Here is a 20,825-nt window from a genome sequence, read left to right as displayed (position 1 = left end):
TATCTGTCCAACTCTGGAGAGCCATGCCATTGCTTAGTACAGCTGTTCTCTAGGGTGGCAATGCATACAATTCTGAACCTCCTAATATTATTAGACAACATGGAGATTATAAATATGATTCCACCTCAACATAAGAAAACACTCAGCTGCTGATTTGGGCTTATTTCTGAATGACTTTTAAGACTGACTATTTAGATATTAACTAGGTGCTCGTTCTCTCAGGGCAAGAAATGGTAAGATGAAAGACAGGAACATTCCTAGAAATGAGTACTTGACCTGTGTGCTCCTTACAGTAAATTTTACTAATTCTTAACTTCTGTTTATGTGTGTGGTGGTTCTTTAAAGTTGATAGAACGTTTCCATTCAGTGGGCTGGTGGATTTCCTGTAGGACCCCAGCTGCCTGAAGAGGTATGCTGTTTTCTTGTGTTTCCATTGCACCACTAGAGACTCAGAGGGAATCCTCTGTGGTATTTCACATAGGTCGTGGATCTTTTATCTATAGGTTGTGTTTGTACCGAGAGGTGAATATTAATAGCAACGGGTAGCAGAGCTACGGGGGGAGGGGGAGTTCCCTGTGCATGGGCGGATTAACCTTTCAAAATACATGATTCTATTTAAGCCACTTAGTCACTATTTGATTGGAGCCTTGAAGACAAGGTCTCCATGTTACACCCCGCTGTGCCCTATGTGGATCTGAGAGGAGCTTTCATATAGAGTATGGTGAGTAAGGCCCCATGTGTGCCTTTGCTTTCATTTTGCTTGAGCATACTCTAAGTCTTCTTCTTAAAGTATTTCAACTTTCCTCTTGAAATATTGTGTGTGTGTGATTATGAGCCCGGGACTGTTAGCCACCAGAGCACAGATCTGTGTGTTCTAGGTGGGAGATGGCATGGGACTCGTCCCGAGTGTAATAATGTGTGATGGTTTCCTTTAAATATTCATTTTAGAGCACTTTGCCATTTAGGTACTTCACAACCCCGTCATGTAAGCTACTGAAATGAGTGCCTTACTGCACGAGTGCAATTTAGATAAGTTCTATGAGTGATAACTAATTTAAGTAAGCACGTGAATAATTTTACTCCAGTCACGGTCTTAGGCTGTTACAGAGTTGAGCAATACTAATTAAATAGGGATCGATGAAATCGTCGTTCAGTGTTCTCCATGGCTGGGGAACTTCTCCATCAGATTCCTTGTGCTACCGGGTAATCACGTTAAGAAGGGCTCCTAAAGTAGTGTCTTTTGAAAGAATAAAGTGATGAAGTTTATTTAGTTAGTTTCTCCAAAGGAGATTAGGAAACAGATTTTCTGGGAATAGTTTAAATATGAACAGTGAAATTGTTTCCAGAGGAAAGTTGTGTTTGTAGTGGACAGAAGTCGGCTGTGGGCATTGTGACAGAAAGCATCGTGGACTGGATCAACTTTCACAGACTATTTTTCAGATAAGTTATCCTCGATATTTTGAGACATCAAACATTATACCTACGATATATTTTATAGTTAATTCCCTGCCCCGTGTCCTCCTTTCCATTTTGCCACCTATGCATCTGTTCGTCTGGCCCTATCCTGCTGTCTATATCACAGATTGTTCCTGCTCCATCTCCATGAAGTATACATTTAATTAAGACATTGTAGGCTCTCACTATAAGACTTCCCCATTAGATTGGTAGTCATTGTGCCCATTTCCATGACATAAGTGAGGCACAAGGAAGAAATAACTTTTCATCCTGAGAGGCTGTGCGTTAAATTCACTTACTTCTGCTAAAGGATTCTAACCCCCATAGTAGGCAAGGAAATGCTTGGACTAATGTAGAGTAAACAAAGTCCCATCACATTGGCTGTGTCCCTGTGAAAGCTGCTGGGTCTCTATCCAGGGATGGAGAAAGTGAGACCTGAGCAGGGAAAGAGCGCTGCTTGGGTTCTAGTCACCTGAACACTTCTTGCAAAGAATAACTTGAGCCTCATTTTAACTATATTAAAACATTATTCTTTAGTGCTCTGCCATTTAGCTTTATTTATAATTAATTAAGCTATCATCTATTTGTAATTGTGGTGATTCTTAATTTTTAAAATATTTATTTTATGAAGGATTCTTAAGATGGAAGAAACTCACTTTTTACACATATGTCTTTAGCTTTAAATAAGGAGGCAAAAATAAAAATATTTTTCCTGGAAATTACACAGAACATGAGAAAAATCAATTCTATTGGAATTAAAATAGGTCCAAGATAAAATATCTCCATGGTTTTAAGATATAAGGACCACAAGGACCAACACAGCTGCAGTGGATAGGTAGCACAGTCCAAATGAATGAATCCCTTGGTGGATTTGAGCCTTGGGTGACAGAGGAACTGTCACAGGGGTGGTCAGTCCACAGTTAGTAGATTATCTTCAGAAGCGCTCAAGGCTAAGTGTTCCTTGCCTCTGCTGACCTGAAATGCATAAATTCTACAGGAAAAGCTTGGTCTCTAAAGCAGACAGGAGCACCGTAGCTAAGAAGACAGTGCTGAGGGGAACTTGCTCCTTTCATTCTTTTCAAGTTGAAAAGATGGAGAAGTGATTCCTTTGGATGTAAATAAGTATAAGCAAGGGCAGTAGGTGTTCCCAGTCTACTCTCAGAGGGTGGTACCCTTGCCATGTGCTCAGTAGCATCTTTGGGGTGTAGCTATAATCTTTTATTTTTTCCAAGTTTTGTCATTTTTCACAAATTCTCACTTGAAAAGTTTTCTGAGAAATTTTCTGAGAAAATGGCTTCTGTTGTTGAATTTCCAAATAAAACAAGCAAATTGGGTACAGCCGCCCATGGATTTAATTCCAGCAATCAGGAGATAGAAGGATAAGAAATTTATCCTCCACTATGTAGGAAATTCTAAGCTATCCTGGGATACATGAAACCTTGCCAGAAAAAGACAAACAAACAAACAAAAAAACAATACTACCACCACCAACAAAAAACCCTGTATACTGCCCTACACTGGCCCGCAGAACAGTGACACTAAGCGCCCTCATGGTTTGTTGTTGGTTGCTTATTTTAGGGTTGTAATTTAATTACATTTTCCCTTCCTTTTCCTTCCACCAAACCTTTTCACTAGGCCTTCAAATTCATGACCTCTATTTTGACTAATTGTTATCACATGCATATATGTATATATGTATTTACATATAGTCCTGAATATAATCTGCTCAATCTGTATACTGTTACTTGTGTGCTTTCAGAGCTGACTATTTGGCCCTGGATAACCAATATGGCAGATCACCTCTCCCATCCCCAGCTTTCCTCAGTTGCATGCAGTTCTTTGTACAGAGCCTAAACCTCATGGGCATTTCCTCACCCACTTTGCCTTGTCTGTTGGCATTAACCTTGTTCAGCTCATGTTTGGGTGGTCATATTGGTGAGATGATAGTATGGCTATGGCTTCTGATATTACTAGGATACAAAAATGTCACAGCAAACTTCCCTGATCCTTTGCCTCTTACAATCTTTTACAACTCCCCTCTTCAGCAATGTTCCCTGAACCTTACGTGTGGACGTGTTTTCTAGATGTAATCCATTGTGACTGGACTCCACAACTCTGCATTTTGATTGCTTGTAGTTTTCAGTAGTGATCTCTGAAGAATACTTTCCTTAGTGAGGGGTGAAGACTTAGATCGGGTGTAAGGATAAGTATGTACAGATTACTGTTAGAGGTTATGCTGGTTTAGTAAAGTAGTGATTGTGGACTCTGATCCAATAATCATGATTTCACTAGTATTGAGTTAGCTTTCTAGCACTAGGTTTTGTTGCCTTCTTGCTGACTAATTGGTTTTAGTACCAATTAGAGAGCTATTGGTTACCACCCGTGTATGTGTGCCACTACTGTACCTGCAAGGTTTTTATGCTTTGCTGGTCATTGATGTGATTCATAGGCATGATAGTTGAGTAGGACTGTTGGTTGCTTCCCTGCCTTGGAAGCTTGTGTGGTACCTTCTGGTACCATGAAAGCTAATCCTCAGGAATGGGACATTCAGGTCAGTTTCAGATCAGGGGTCTCCGGGTCCTGTTTCTGAAGTGTATGATATCTTTAGCAATAAGAACTTACCCTCCACCTCAGGGTGAGGGGGGACAACCAAAGGGAACAACAATAGGCTGTATGTTTTGGGAAGCTCTTATACAACCCTAGCCAACAATTCTAAAGAGGGATTCTCATATCTGATATTGTTGTTTTTGGTAGGTGACCTTTGGTCTATTTGGAAGGGGCACCATCAGCCCAGATGATAAAAGTTCTTTAAAATGGTATACGTGTATTTATACACTGAAATATATGCATTATAGGGTTTTGTAGGTAAATAATAATATAATCCCTTGTGACTTTTCTCAGCCATCCATATTTTTCCTGCTATATTTTTCTTCTTTCCTGAAGAGACCCCCTTTTCCAATGTACCTTATCAGATCACTTGCATCTTGTTAGTCCTCTTTCCTTTCTGGCTACGCTATTCTATATTTACCTCCCACCACGTTGCTAAAGTTCCCCCCTTTTTCCATTTCCCTGGTAATTATTTGAATTTTACTAGTCTCATTTTATTGTTCCTCAACAACTCCTCCCATCCTAGCAAAGGTTTTGTTTTATCCTCCTGATTTTGGTAATTGAATAATATTCCATAGTGTATATGTACCACGTTTTCACTAGCCACTCATAAATTGAAAGACATTTAGATTGTTTCCATCTCCTAGCTGTTGTGAATGGAGCAGCAATCAACATGTCGAGCGTCTGTGGAGTAGAATATTGATTGCTTTGGGCATATGCCAAAGAGTGGTATAGCGGGCTCACATGGCAGATTTATTTTTTTTTAGCTTTTTGAGAATTATCCACATTGGCTTTCATAATAGTTGTAGTCAGGGGAGTGGAAGACTGCTGCAGGCTCCTCCTTTTGAGAAAGGCCAGCATTGTATCTGCTTCACAGCTGAAATTTAGCGTAGCGGGAACTAACTTGTTGAACATAAGAGACAAGGGGAAAGCCGTTTCCTTTTATTTTAAGTCTAATAGGCCTTCCAATCAAAATACTTCAAATCTGAATTTGTAATTTGAGGCTCTCTAATTGAAATTGTTCAATATATATCTACAATGCAAGAGTTCCTCCCAGGAGAAAGCAAAACAAAGACGAAGAACAAGGGGACACTTACCTTGCTGCAGATGTGGGATCATTCCACACATAAGACTTACTTCCCAGGGTAGAAGTTAGTCATTGATGGGCTCAAGCCCACGTGCACAACAGCAGGGTTTCAATAATCCTAGGCTCACCAATTGCCGTGACTCATGGTACTAGAATGAGCTTTGGATGCTATCTATAGGTAGCAGTTTCTAGTAACAAGGGTGAGGGACTCTGGGTTCTGACTACTGATCCCTGGGCTTGGGAACATTTGGAATTGCAGTCTCCCAAGTGCCAATTTTTCAGCTGACAGAAATGCAGATACCCTGATGGGACTGAATTGCGGAGAATTTGTGGTAGCAAAACTTGCCTGCCGTAAAGCAAAAGATTTCTTAGAAGGAAACAGGTGGTAAAAGTCCCCTGCTTTAACACCATTCTCAGAAATATGAAATGGAAAAAGTACCTCAAACCATAGCTCTTTGGTTCTTTCTTTTGATTTATCCAAATGATGTATAGCCAGAGGTCTCTCATTTTAATTTCCCTAGAGCCATTACTGTAAATGAGACGGGTGTCTCAGTTTCCTTCCCTCCAGTTTCTTCCACACAACAAGCAACTTTGGTGCTAGTTAAGTATGAGACTCCTGCTGGCTAGAGACAGTAAATGAATTAAAGTGTAGAAGATACACTCTTTTATTGCTGCTGTTGGCTGACATCATCATATTCTTAAAACCCCAATAGGGTTTTAAGAATCCAGTACTAGGAGGCCAAAGCAGGAAGTCCAAGCGTTCTGGGACAATATGAGCTACATAGTGAGCCTGAGGCTACACTGAGCTACACAGGGAGACACTGGTCACAAACAAACAAAACTGAGCACCTGCCTCGGCTCTCATTGAAGTTATCAGAAATAGCCTGAAACATTATACTGGTGTGTTAGCTTTGTACTTGTAAATTTGGTAAGTTTCATACTTAACTGTATTGTTTTATTTTTCTAAGCAGGTGTACTTCTATTTCATGTGTGCGTGTACACAATTACTATGGGTGACTCTAGGTATATATAAGACTTCCTGAACAACAGACAGGTTACTTTGTGTAGGAATAGTGATTTAAGCTGAACACAATATCTAAGGCATTATTAGGGAAATGTTTTCTAAATCCTGTACTAGATGCTTTACAGTTCCTTACAAAACCATCTGCTACCATACTTAATATTCAGTTCATTCATTCCCTGTTTCTGGGACACTTACGCATCCCAAGAACTAGACTGTGTCTGGGGTGTTCATTTGTTACAGAACAACCAACTCATAGAATGTAGAGCCTATTGTGGAAGAACGATCTGGCATGAATAATCATACACTCCAAAAATTGTACGGCCAAGAGGACTGAGGAAGTTGTGAATTTGCATACTAAAGGATTTACAGAGACCTGGGAGCAACTGCTTCTTCTGGGAAGAAGAATTCCTGGGAGTAGGGAGCCTAGTGGGCACAAGGGAAGAGAGCCCTGTTCCTCGGAGGGACTTGTCAACGTGGTGACTGGGGAGAACACCAGAGAGAGTCCAGTGACCCATTTGAAGAATTCAGATCCTTTCAGCTGTGCTAACAGCTTCTGTCCCTGTGATGGAAGACCACGGAGATTTGTTATTATGTGTGTATGAAAAGGGCTGATGACAAGATTGTTTTAAGAAGATGGCTATAACATTAGACAGAAAATGGGCAGAGCAACCATTGTCGCCAGGATGTCGCCATAGTGGCAAGTGTGGATGGCAGTGTCAGTGGCTTGCACACTCTGGAGAAACACTGTTTCTTATCAGTTGACTTGACAAAGTATTACATGCACATAAATGTTTGACACATTAGATTGCAGTTTTTAGACGATGCGATTCCCCGTTCTGCTTTGAAGGCGGCAAACGTGGAGACTGGCAACAGCAGCGCTATGAAGTGAGGGTCCTCCCCACAGTCCTAGCGCCAACTGTTAATTCTTGGATGTGTTAGTTGTAGTTTCAGACTTCTAGTGACCATAGAGATGACACAGTTAGGCTGATTCTCCTGAAGATTGACAGCCAGAAAGTCAGAGGCTTAAGAGCTTACATTTAATTAATTTAAGAATTGAGCCAGAAATGCATATAGAGAAACAAAACAAAATCTATAATTTCTAATTTACTGTATTTTTCCTTTATGTTACTTCTTATCCTATTTTATTTTGATGATAATATCAGAGTATAGTATTACTTATTATCATCAACATGTTGGCATAAAATATTTTATGCTTTGAAATTTGCAAAAGGGTACTCACAGAAGTTACTAGAAACAAATAGATAACTAAATATTAAGAATTCTATACCTTCCACTCATGCTTTTTTTTTCTTAAATAAATTTAATGAAGCAAGAACAGAGATTCATGTGCTCATTTACCACACCATATGAACACTTGTTGTTTTTCAGCTTCCTGACTCTGCAGGTGTCTGCCCACTCCTGGCTGGGTCTGCCCGACTTCCCAGTCTCCACCCAGTCAACTCCCAACCACTGTTCCCACTCTACAGAATAGGAATGGCACGAAGGGCAGGCCATTTATGTGTGTGTCTGTGTGTGTGCATGCTTTATGTGTGTATGTGTGTGTATACATTATGTGTGTGTGTATATATTACGTGTGTGCACTGCATGTCCATGTGTATGTTAGTGTACCTGCTTATATGCATGTGAAAGCTGAAGGAATAAATGACATCAGGTGTCCTTGTCTGTCACTCCCCACAGTACTCCTTTAAGACAGAGTCTCTCACTGAACCTGAAGCTAAGATGGCAGCCAGAAAGCCCAAGTAATCCTGTCTATGCCCCACAACACCAGTTACAGATGTGCACAGCCATCTCTGGCTTTTGATGTGCTTGCTAGGGATCAGAACACAGATCTCCATCCTTTCATGGCAGGTTTGTTTGTCTTCCCAAGCTACTGTGAATTTATGACTTTCTGTGATGAACATAATCTAAGTGGAATGTCTATGTGCTATGTTGTGTGTACTGTGTTTTATTATCTCAAAAGTGAGAGTATTGTGCAACCTAACTTGTATGCCTGGGAAATTATCAACACAGGTAGTCATCAGAATGAATATGAATGTAACTGGAAAATATCATAAAAATCTACAAGCACTATGTGTTCAGAAAGCATTGTTGCTTTCTTATGAAGAAGTTAAAATTAGAATCCACAGAACTTATCAGCAACCCCGATTGGCAATGCACATAGATTCCCTGCTAGGAAAAAGGCAAATATTTAACTAGTTAATACACTAAATTAATACTGATATATTACTCTTTTAGTGTTAACAATGTTTTATTAACCTTCTACTGGTGGGTCTCCATTGGGGTCTGGGAGAAAGGCTTAATACATACTCTTTATTCTTTTATTTTCTGTGTATGAGTGTTTTGCCTGTATGTGTGTATATGTGCCATGAATTGCCCAATGTCTTCCAAAGACCAGAACTTAGCAACAGATCCCATGGAACTGGAGTTACATATGATTGTGAGCCTCCATGTAGATATTGATACTCAAACCTGAGTCCTTTGAGAGTCAGTGTTCTTAGCTCCTCAGACAGCCCCTGTTACATATTTTTAAATGCTGAAATATTACAAAAATTCAGTAACTGTCCTTACATATAAAAGAATGTGAATGAACATATATGTATTTCAGCCCAGTATCTTTTAGAATTTTTCACAGTTTTATATACAGATGAGTATAACAATTTTGATGATGGTTTAGTTTTTCCTAAGGATGCATCATAAAAAATGTACTGAACCTGGTTAACGTTTAATTTTAAATTTAGTGAAGGCAGGTTCTGAAATGAAACAGGCTTGCTAAGCAAGTATAATGAGCTACAAATGGAACACCCCAGAGAGAAATACATGTTGTAGAGATGGAATCACTTGTCAGCTTCAACTACCTCCTGTCTTGAGTGAAGGTGTCATGCCTTTTGTGATATTTATATTCTGACACATTCCGACAGCCTAGCATAGACTTGATTGGCACAGCATATTTCCAACCGTGCATCTATTCTCCACATTTCAATTATTTTGGAACTGGATTGTGTAAACTTCTGCTTAAACAATCAAACAACTTAAGCTCTTCACTGGTGTACTGAATTCCATCCAAGAATCCAAGGCAAGTTTTGGTTAAGTCAAACACAAAGCGCCATCTGCTTCTTTAGCAATATAGAGATTCCTTTGTGAAGAGGAGGAAGTGTGTGGAGTGAGGAAGAGAGAGAAGAAATTGATCCAGTGATGGGAAGGAAGAAACATATCTGCTTTTAGCTTGGGAGGATGTCGTCAGCCTCTTGAGCATCTTTCCTTCTGTGGCCTTTGGTGCTAAATCTTTTGATTCTAAAAGTTATGTGTGACTTATACTTTGTTTCACTATGCAAACTAATTTTGAAGCAACTTAAATAGAACTTTAATCTTTTTATTTTCCTATTTTATAGACATAAAAATGCAAAAATTTAAAAAATGTAAATAGTCTACTAAAAACCTGAGCAAACCACTGTTGGTGACAATGATGTATAACCTTCTACTCTTAATTGGAATTTGTTTTTCATGTCCTCCTATGCAGTTAGCGTATGATTGTTTTTCTGTCATTAGGGTAGAAAGTCCTCACTGTGACCCATATTGGGATATGAAAACAAGAAATCCCGGATTTCGGACCTCTAAGGTCCTATTTTTCTTAACAGGATGATGACTTCTCCACGGCAATCTTAAATAACATTAACTGATATTAGAAAAAAAAGAGCCTTAGGGATAATACTTTATAGCAACTTCCACACATTGAACTGTGTCAATGTGATCATGAGTCAAGATGGTAAAGCAACCTACCTCTTCAGAAGGAACCAAACCAGCATGATTGCTGCACTGACTACATCCTTGCATATTATATATGCTCAGGGAAATAGGATACTGTGTTCCAATTTCTAAAATTATATAGAGCAAGTTACCTTCCAGGCAGGCTCTCCAGCTAATGGCAGTCATGTGAGGTGGTACCCTTAGTACCCCCACTTACAGAAGAGGAAGCAGAGGGGCATGAGAATATTAGACTCTTCCCAGAGACCTGCTCACCTTCATTCTGCTGCTCTTCTTCTGTGGCTTAAAAAGCAAATCATAACTGAAGTTGGGGTGGGTGGATGGGAGCAACTCTGGGATTTCCGTCCTATGGTCTTTTTGAAAGTATTGTTCATCTTCATTTTTTTTACCTCATCCATCAAACTTTAATGTAGAACTTTGGGATGGTGACTTGGTCAGGAAATGACCTCCCAGGTAAGCTTGAAGATCTGAGTTCAGGTTTCCAGAATCCACTTATAAAGACAGCTGTTGTGGTGCACATCTGTAATGCCAGTGTGAGTAAGGCAAGGATAGCCTGTCTAGCCAATCAGTGACCACAGATTGAGTTGAAGATAAGGTATGAAGCAATGGAGGACTATACCCAACAACGACCTCTGACCCTCACAAGCATAGACAGGCATGTGTCCCCACAGGAACACATGCATACACATTATACCTACACACACACATACACACAAATAGATTTTTAAAAATAAAACCACTGCACACTCATTGAGTGTACAATGAGCAATATGATCTAAGCACATAGTGGCCATTAATGTGTTAGTTTTGTATCTAATTAGTTATCAAAGCAGAAACTTGACTAGTTGCATTCTTTAGTACTTCAGGCTTAAATATCAGGGGAGTCCAGCCTGAACCCATAGAGGTTAAGAGATTTACTACACAATCCACCTTTGTTTTTGCATTGTTTACTTAACATTCACAAGCAATTTTTAAATTTTACTTATTTTTTAGTTGACATACAAAATGACAGGTTTCTTGATAGCATTTTCATGTATCCCCAGCAATGGTTGACACTTCTGTACCTCCAACCCAATTGCTCTTGTAAAAAGTCATCATCTTTGGTGACTGACCCACCCAGCTACCACCCAGGCCCCAAACCAGTGATTCGAGTTAGCCCATCTCAACATGCACCCGATCTATGAACTGTTGGAACATGTGAAGGGAACAAACCTACAGACCCAAAACAGCAGAATCTTCATAACACAAGACAACAACAGGATACCCAGGAGGAGCCCCAGTAAGAACCTGTTATTGGTGGGATGGTGTAGCAGAAGCCAGATGCCTCAATGACTTGTGGCAACAAAGTCTTGCAAGTAAAGATGGATGCACTAAAGGGAAGGTAAACTGTGCAACTCAACAAGTCCCACCACAGCTCCCACAAAAACATTCTTTTCTCTCTCTCTTATTTTTTGCTTTGTTTTTTATTTTGTTTCTGTTTCTATTTTGTTTTGTTTCTTTGTTTTGCTTGGGTTTTGGCTTTCTTTTAAGTTTAGTTTTGTTTTTGGAAGAAGGTTGCAAAGTCAGAAGGCAGATCCAAGGGGACTTGGAGATGAGTGGGATTGGAATGCATGATGTGAAATCCACAAGGAATCAATGCATGTTTAAAATATCATCATCTTTGGTGTCCAGCTTGGTTATTTCATTTAAGATCTGTTTCAAGTATTTAAAATGTTTAATGAGGTAAAAATCTCTTGAATTACAACGTATAATATATGAAGGAGCTATAATTAAAGGTAGTTGCAGTATGCTTCTAGTACCAGATGGGCCTCTGGCTCAGGAATCCTTGGCTGGTGTTTCTGTCTGCCTGCTAGTCTTCATACCACCCAAGGGAAATTCAGTAAGTTCATGAGCACCCAGTGAAGGAATCAAGTGAAGTCCCAAATTAATGTGTATTGTTTGACACTTGCATGACCATGTCAAAGGTCCCAATGCCCCAAACCCATGGGAGTGGCAAAAGCTTCTTGTGAAAAAGCCCAGAGAGACAGCAAACCCCTCCTCTGCTCTGAGTGGTAATGTTGAGTGTGCGCAGAAAATGTCAGTGGTAGTTTTCTCCCATCCTGAAGACTGCTCTCAGGTAGAGATTTCTCCTACCAAGATTACCTAAATCTGCTTTCTTGTTCAGCTGTATCTACCAGCCCTGCTGCCTTATTTATCTCTACACAATAACCCTGCCTCCCTGTTCTCTGAGTAAAATAAATGCAGTAAGCTTTCCGAGTGCTGCAGCTTCTCCATCAGAGAGCACAGTCCACTGGATCACAGCTTTTCTGTGTTTGTGTGTCTATACTTCATTCCCTCATGACCGCCAATCTGGGCCACCAGCATGCAAGGACATGGCAACCCAACTAGATGTTTTCTGAGCTTTGCTTCCTCTGTGAAAATGTTTTCAGGAAAGTATTTTAGTAGAATTGTTTGTCTTGGGCCTTGAGGTTACCGTAATCTGGGATTAAGTGAGGATGAAGTCTGCAGGTTTCCTTTCCATATGCTCATTTTAAGATTTCCCAGAATCCAAATATTGTGATGTCATTGCCTGTGACATCTTTTAATGAGGTTTCACTTATAACTTATTTATTAAATCCTTTTCTGTAAAACTGATCTTCTAGAACTGCCAGGGTAGGCCTTCTTGCCCCTGCCTGTCAGGTATCTCAGGCTTTGCTCCTCAGTGAGTGCGGGGAATTTTGTAACATCTCTGGAGCATCCTACAAAGAAGAGAGGAAGTTGTGCAATTTTGCATAATTAGGAGAAAAGAAGCTACACTAGTTGGTGGTCCAGTTCCTACAATGGTCCCCAGAGGCATCTGCTTTCATCTAGGAACTGGCTGCCATGGTGGCAACAGATGACTTTGAAACAGCTGTTCCAAGCTGAAAACAAAATGAAACAAAAAGCTACCCTCCCACACTGTGTCTAGGTAGCTCGCCAATCGCTGAAATGAGTTCTCCTCAGTGATCTGGGACAAGCAGACTTTAGGGCTTGTTTTTAAAATTCAACAGAAACTCAAAAAACTCAGAAAGCTTCCCATAGACTCGACTCCCTACAGTTTCTAAAGGGATCATGACAATTACTAGTTTCCAGAGGCATTTCAAATGTGTTGATTGCCTGCAGGAATTGGCTTTCAAAATATACATGAGTCTTGCAATTTTTCAAACTCAAGTGTCTGCTCTGTACCATCTGAGGCACCATGCTGCCTGTGTGACTTTTGACACAGTTTGGGTGACTAAGTCGCAATTAATATTTAATAGAAAAAATGAGAAGTAAAAATTGTGTCTTTTAGTTGTAACATCACTAATTCTCATGTTATTCTGAAAAATCATGGAAATAATTACTAACTCGCATTGAGCAAAATCTGGATTAATGGCATTCTGGGAAGAAAGGCCTTGGTGGCACTGGGTGGTTAGGCACTCCTGGACAGCTTGTCCCTGCAGTGTGGCTAATTGAATTGCAAACATGTCGGTCTGACAGCTTTAACAGTTTATGCCTTACATGTTGGAATACCCAGCCTTCTTCTCCTTGTTACTGGACAATTTCCCTCTGTCATCAGACTCTCCCTTAGCCAAAAGACACAGCCTTTGCTTACACTCAGGGCATTACCTTTTTGCTGAAGCAGGCAGAGACACACTTGGGGTCTATCTTCTCATGACTAGCAGCACTGAAAATAAGACAGGAGTGGAAAAACATGGCTTTTGATGGAAAATGCATTTAACATTTAACAGGAGGCTTTCTCTCTGAGATCGGCAGACTTTTCTTCGCATGAGACATGTCTGAGACTTGCATCCTTTGTATTTATGTATTTTGTCTTTTAGATTCCACATCGACACCTCACCAATGAGAAACATGATGAGACGCTGGTGGCCATCTCCCGCCAATGTGAGGATTATGAAAGGTAACAGCGGCGTTTTACTTTCAGGTTACATTCTTCCTACGGAAATACTCTGCTTTGGCCTTCCCACTGTCAGTAATGATAAGGCTGATAAGACCTCTAAAATCTACTGGACGGAATTGAATGGGGCAGCTAAGAGAAGAGGTGGTGGGTACAAACGAGAACCATTTAAGTTCTTATTTTATTGTCTTCTTCATCATCATTGTCATCATTATGAAACAGGGGGGAGGGACAGGGATAGAAGAGAGAGAGAGAGAGAGAGAGAGAGAGAGAGAGAGAGAGAGAGAAACAATGCATGCCAAGGCATATGTAGGGAGGTCAGAAGATCACTTTGAAGAGTCAGCTCCCCCCTTGCACTGGGGGTCAGGGGTCAAATTCTAGCCATGCAGTTTGCACTGCACGTGTTTTGACCTGCTGAGCCACCTCTCTGACTCCTGCTCGACATGATCTGAATACATTTTCTTTCATTGCTATCCAAGAAACAAGACCACAGTGGGTCATGGAAAACGTTTGATTTTTAAAGTATTTGGTGAAGTTCCATCGAGAAGATTCTGGGCTGGAAATGACTCCTTGATACTTGTGCAAAATTTGCCTAAGGAAGCAACGCTTCCACTAATAAGGTGAAGAAGTGTCTATTTTCATGGCCTGATTTGCTTACTCTTTAGCTCAGGTTCAGGGTGAGAAGCCCACTGCCTCCCTTCCTCAGCCACAGCCTTTATCCTATCCATCATTAAAGTCTTTCCTCCCATCTCCTTCTAGTCCCTGATCCAGTGACTAATGCTCACTTCTCTCTTCCATTATCTTTTATGTGCACGATGCTGTGCTAACTGCTTGTAGGAGGCAGAGTCACACCCTCGCCCTCAGCCGCTTACAAGCAAAAATTGAAAATCTATGTGCATAATTCATCCTAATACATAATAATACTCACAAAAAGGCACAAAGTTGGACGTAGTGATGCACACCCACAGTCTGAGAACACAGGAGACAGAAGCAGGAGACTCTTCACAAGCTTGAGACCAGCCTGGTCTACATAGAAAGATCTAGGTCAGAGCTAGTAAGCAAGACCCTGTCTCAAAATGGGAAACTAAGCAAAAACAAAATGAAAACGGGGAGGTCAGATGAACATACTGCTGTGAAAAGTCAGGGAAAGGCAAGGTGTCTATACTTCAGTGTAGAAATGGACATAGAGATGCATGACTTGCAGCAGTAGTAGGTTGGGCAGGAGTGCCAGGGTCAGGAAACAGGCCATTTGTTTATGTAATGTAAATGGAAGGGAAGCTCAGATGAGGTCCTATGGGGAAGCTAAATAGGTAAGAATTTATTCTGTAGACCAACATTTCTTTGTTCGGGGAGACTACTTTTTGTAATAACTTTCTTTTACACAAAACTTTACACTGGATTTTATCTATTATTGACTGTGTGTGGAAATCAGAGGCATTTTATGGAGTCTCTTTTCTCATTTCCACTTTCTGTGGAGTCTAGACTTTGAGCTAAGCTGTCTGGCTTAGCACTAAGCACCTTTGCCTGTTGAGTCAGCTTGTCAGGCCTTTAATACCTTAAAGGTGAGAGATGATTAAAAATTTATTAAAACTCAGATGCTTAACATAGGCTTTCCACTGGAGACATCTGTGGGGCAGGAGACATATTGTCAGATTCTGAGTTTGTGAACAAGCTTCTTCCAATATGAGGATCATAGTTGTGGTGAAGGGGCTCTTGTTTAAAAGCTTGGACAGGGAACTGACGGCAGGAGAGTCGGCCAACAGCGTCTACAACCGATGAGCGAGAAGAGCAGTAGCGTTAATAAGCAGCGGTGCTCACAGTACCCCATATGTGTACAGCCTCTGGCCTACCTGTGCTCTCCTGTCTTCAAGAGGCGACGCACCTGCCGATATTTTACCATCAGATATTTATTTTATATAGGTTTTAATTACAGCATTTGGCTCACACAAAGGAGGCAATCCTAAAAGCAAAAGCTTGCAATCAAATGAAGTTTTCAGCAACCTTAGTCGCTAGCTTCCTTCTTTCAGAGAGGTACCCAATAGTTTGCACAGACATTTGCTTTTCATGGATTTTTGATAATCCTGGAGTCTTGTATACGTGTTTATAAACAGTGTGTGTCAATTAGTTATATACAGGTAAAACACATAAAGAGTTGTGTGCTCTGAATTTTTGTTACTATGTCTGTTTTTATTTTTAAAAGTATATCACAATATTGACCTTTCGCCATTCCTCTAAACTATTTGAATTCAGTGTCTTTCAAAAGCATAATTAACTTCAATTACGGAAAACTTAGTATTTTGTTGTAAACTAGTTATCATTCTATAGTAATGATGTGGGTGTCTTGCCTCCTCTGTAAGATTTTGCCTACTTTAAGGAAAAGAGTCACCACGTTAACAACAGACGAACAGAATGAAATATGGTATTATGTGCAGTAGTCTGAGGATTAGTCATATTAGAACCTCTGACATTAACAAAGAAAGAGTGGAATAGGAATTGGGGAGGCCACGCCTGTCCCAGCACTTGGGAGGTAGCTGCAGAAGGTTCAGGAGTTAAAGGGCAGTGGAATGAGTTTGAGACCAGCAGAGGCAAGAGGAGACACCGTTTCAAAAAATACAAACCACATGAAAGAATTATGTGGGATGAGAAGAGGTGAGAGAGAAAATGGAGATACCCAGAGTCTGAAAGAAAAAAAAAGTAGAAGCCATTCCTACCCTAACCGTTCTTCTCCTAATCTCCAGTCTCATCCTATGGCTTTAAGAATAAAATGAATCCTTTTTATGCGGCAATAGCTGACTTGTGATAGCCAGCCTCCAACCTACTGATAGCATGCTATTCAGCATAACATGCCTGAAAACCACACAGCCTCCAAGAGTTTGCATTGATTTCATATAGTGTCGAGAATTTTGTCCTTCTGAGAAAAAGAGAAAAAGTTAGGCCTATTTTAGATTATATCTAAAATGCACAGATGACTGACAGGTTAGCCTGCGTGGTGGATGTGGCTAGAGGTTCAGAGAGAGGGAGGAGGTGGGAGGCACATGCTGCGTTGATGTATGCCTGCGGGAAACGGGAAGCTGGAAGAAGGGAGATGAGAGCAAGCAAGGCAGAAAGTGGCACAGAGTTAGTGGATTAGCCTCCCTCCTCACCTCTTCTGAACTAAGTCCTTTCTAACATTTCCAGTCTGCAAGAGCAAAACTCAATGCTCTTGAAGTTTCAGGGTTCATATACCAAACTACATTCCAAAGGAAAAGCAAAGACAAGGCGGAAGCATCCTTGCTTCTCGCTCTCTCTCTCCCTCTGTGTGTGTGTGTGTTGGTGTGGGGGGGGGGGCGGCTTTCTCTGTGTAACAGCCCTTGCTGTCCTGCAGCTCACTTTATAGACCAGTCTGGCCTCATCCTCGCTGAGATTTGCTGTGTCTGCCTCCAGAATGCTGGGATTGAAGGTGTGCGCCACCACGTCAGGCTCACATCTTTGATTCTCAGTGTGAGGGATTACTAAAGTCAACACCGATTTTGGTTTCCATGGTCCACTGTGTTCTATGAGCAGCCTCACTCAGCCTGCTGTGATCCTGGAGACAGGGCTTCATTTTAACTTTTGTAAAGCAGATGTTTTACCCTGATTTTTGTTATAACATTTAGTTTTAGTATTTTTAAACGGATTATGCATTCCAAAACTTGAAGGTACGGCCTAGCAAGGAAACCATAATGATTCATCTTAGTCTAAAGCAGAGTTCATCTCAGAAGAAGGAGGTAATCATCAGGTCTTGTGAATTGCCTGGCATTGAACTCATGCACTGCTGTAGTCTTTGGCCCCATGGTATACATAACCTAATGCCAGCTATTCATAGAGCAAACCCTGTCTTCTGGCAGCAAAATACTGCGCTCTTCCTTCTGCATATCCAAAACATTCAAGTATCTTTTTGTAAAACATTGGTGTACTTTAAGAAAATTAAACAATAGGGTGTTTTTTTCCTCCATGTGAATATCATACTCCCTTCCAGATGCAGTGTTTAGCGGCCAAACAGCTGCTATCTATTTAAAAAGTCTCTTAAAGCCCCATTTATTTGCTCATAAAGGGAAGAGAAGTGTAAGTACGTTTATGGGGTGACAGGCAGATGTTTGGGTTGGAACAGGACAATGGTGGTGGTAATCAGAAACTAAAACGATCTCTTTTGTGGCATTGTAAGCAAGTCTTTTGGCCTCTTTGTTTTTAACCCCCTCTTCTCTTGGTTAAAATGTATTACGAACTGGCAGAGTAAAGGGGCTTCTAAGTAGCTATTTCCTCTATTGCAGAGAAGTCAAATCTGTTTGATGTAGAAGAAAAGTCTCTTGAAGAGCTGAATAAATATGTATTTTCATGATACAAAGAATGCGATACATCATAAATGTTTTACAAATTGTACTAATTTATTTGCAGTAGAACTGTGTCAGTTTTCCAGAAATTATATTTTCCCAAACCAATGAACAAACATCAATGGCACTGGGTTTCTGACATCAGTATAATTAAGTTCTTTGTTTTTATGAACTAAGAAAGACATGTGTCAACCATGTGCTTATGTGTGATGTAACAAAGGAGATTCATCCTTAGTTGGTGGAGAGATTCACAGAGAATTGAGACATGGGGCTGAGGGAGCCATGTGTTTTTCATAGGACTCTGTAAATCTCATTGTAGAAATGCTTTCTGTACAGATCATCAATTTCTAAGGTCCCACTTGTAAGGAAAGCCCAAGCAGCTATTAGGGATGTGCAGTGATGGGTCTTTGTACAGATTTTAATAATTCATGCTCACTCAAACTTTGGACTCTGTGTGGCAATCACTTATAAAACTATTCTGGTCATCCAGGAGGTATTTGGGGATGTTATTGTGAAGTATAGGCTTTTCCCAATAACAAACTCACTATGAACCTAGGAAGGAGCCTCCCTGCCTCTTGGAAGGATGGAAGTTTGTGTGTCTGGAAACTGGAGAATGCAGTTTCTCAGTGGAATATTTCTGAAGTCATGGAAGCTTGGCTCTGATATGGAGGTCTGCACTAGGTCCTGGCAGTCACACACAACACATAGTCAGGGAATGAATTACAGCTTCTCTCCTCTCTCCCCTCCCCCTTCCTTCCTTCAGAAACTCAGAGTCATTCTTTATTGTGTGTAAGGTTTCAGAATTTATGTTCAATTGTCTCCTCCAACCTGATAAGTACACAGACCTTCTAGGGTAATAGCACCCCCTCTCTGTGGCTTGAATCTGAGGCAGCTTCAAACAGATCAGCATTATAGAAGACAATGTATTAGCAAAATTCCAATTTTCAGGGCACGATTGAAATCGGAATTCAGAACTTTTTACAGTTTTCTGACGGGAAGTTGTGTGAATACACTGAAGAACAAGGAGGTAGAAAGAAAGAATGGACTTTGGGAACTGAGTTTACTTTTGGTTTGGACAGATCCCTTGGAAAGATTAGCATCCTGAGGGGACCATGTTCTTTTTCAGTAAACTCACAAGAGCCTCTGCTCAAACATGGCTTTACTGTGGAGACCAGGAAATACACCGAGAAGTCATTTTTATCCCTCCCTTTCAGAAATTTTTATCGTTTGCTAGATTTCTATTGACATAGAGTCTATGTGACATCTTATTTTCCAATGTCCTCTTCCATTAAGCAGGTGTGTAATGACTTATGTCCTTTGTGAATTTATTTCCAAGCCAACCAAATTAGAAGCATTTTTTTTCTTACATCTAGGAAATATTTCTAAATCAAAAATATTTTTGTTTTCAAACCCAATTCTTCTCATTGTTCTTATCATTAAAGTTTCTTTAATCTCTTTATGGTTTGCGCTTTTAATTGTCACAAAAATACTAGCATGTGAAAAGCAAAGATTATTTTGAGATGCAGACTGGTTGTTGAGTTGTCATTCATTTTTCTCTGTAGCACATCACTATTTTAATGCACAACAGTAGGCTAAACCCTCGCATATAAACCAGAAATTAAATATAAACATCACCAACAAAATTCAAAGATATCACCACATCATCCTCATTATTAATTAGAATCGGACACCACTGAGTGCTATTTTCATGATCACACCATAGGTTTGTATAAGGTTGTGCATCATATGGAAATTTACAAATTTAAAGTAGTTGCACAGAAAGAGGCTCTTTGGTATAGGATTCTTCATCATTACCAGTCACTTCCATGTTGTTTGTTTAGCTGTTGCTTAGTTAGCTGCTAAGAGAAAAGCGATTAACTGTAGTGAGTGACAAGTGACAAGAGCCCGGCATGCCAGATTTCTCTAAGCAGCTCACTTCTCTGTACGTGCCAACTAACCTGACATGGCCATCTTCTTATTCTTCTTGTCTTATGCTTTTAGGAGTCTTATTTCTAATAATAAAGTTGGAATATGGTTTGCATCAGTTACTCCTGTGTGTGCCAGTTCTAAGAAGTGCTGCATATATGCAGGGGGGTTAAGAGATTGTGAAATATAGACAAGAAAAAGCAAACACAAACAGAGCTCGAGTTTAATCCCTCATCCAAGTTAACTAGTAGCAGACTACTTTGGGTGTCCTGTGTGCTTGTTTGTGTATAATCAGATCATCAGAGCTGGAGATGGTGTTTGCTCAGCTTATCTTGTTTTTGACAGAGCTTAGCAGGCTGCTCTCCTAAAAGCCGTCTCCCTGCTGGACCTCAGCTCCGTGGAACCACTGCAGCTCCTCTCCGCACGATGTCGCACTCATTCTCTGCTCTGCTGTATTTGCTCTTGAAAATGAGCATTGTGCTGGCTCTTTTCCATTATTCCTAATTTTCAACATTCAAATCAGGGTCCAGTTAAAAAGAAAGTTGCAAGTTGGTTAGCATAATCATGCATCACAATCTTAGAATAAACAATTTGATAAAGATTTAAAAACTTAACTAAATAATGGGTATGGGCCAGAGAGAAGGCTCAATAGGCAAAAGCATTTACCACCAAATTTGA

General features: G+C 40.3%; 1 protein-coding gene across 3 annotated transcripts in view; it reads left to right on the top strand.

The window, feature by feature from the left end:
• Window positions 1–651: 651 nt before the first annotated feature.
• Window positions 652–20,825, top strand: part of Tnip3 (TNFAIP3 interacting protein 3) — a 104,962-nt gene continuing 84,788 nt past the window's right edge. For all 3 annotated transcript variants that reach the window (XM_075982068.1, XM_075982066.1, XM_075982067.1), the window contains exons 1-2: window positions 652–721; window positions 13,796–13,875. In XM_075982068.1, coding sequence (XP_075838183.1) covers window positions 719–721; window positions 13,796–13,875 — 83 coding nt within the window. In that variant the 5' untranslated portion in view covers window positions 652–718. The remainder of the gene's footprint in view (window positions 722–13,795; window positions 13,876–20,825) is intronic.

The sequence above is a fragment of the Microtus pennsylvanicus genome, chromosome 8 (assembly GCF_037038515.1).
Source record: "Microtus pennsylvanicus isolate mMicPen1 chromosome 8, mMicPen1.hap1, whole genome shotgun sequence".
Classification (NCBI taxonomy): domain Eukaryota; kingdom Metazoa; phylum Chordata; class Mammalia; order Rodentia; family Cricetidae; genus Microtus; species Microtus pennsylvanicus.
This window is presented reverse-complemented; position numbering and strand designations above follow the sequence as displayed.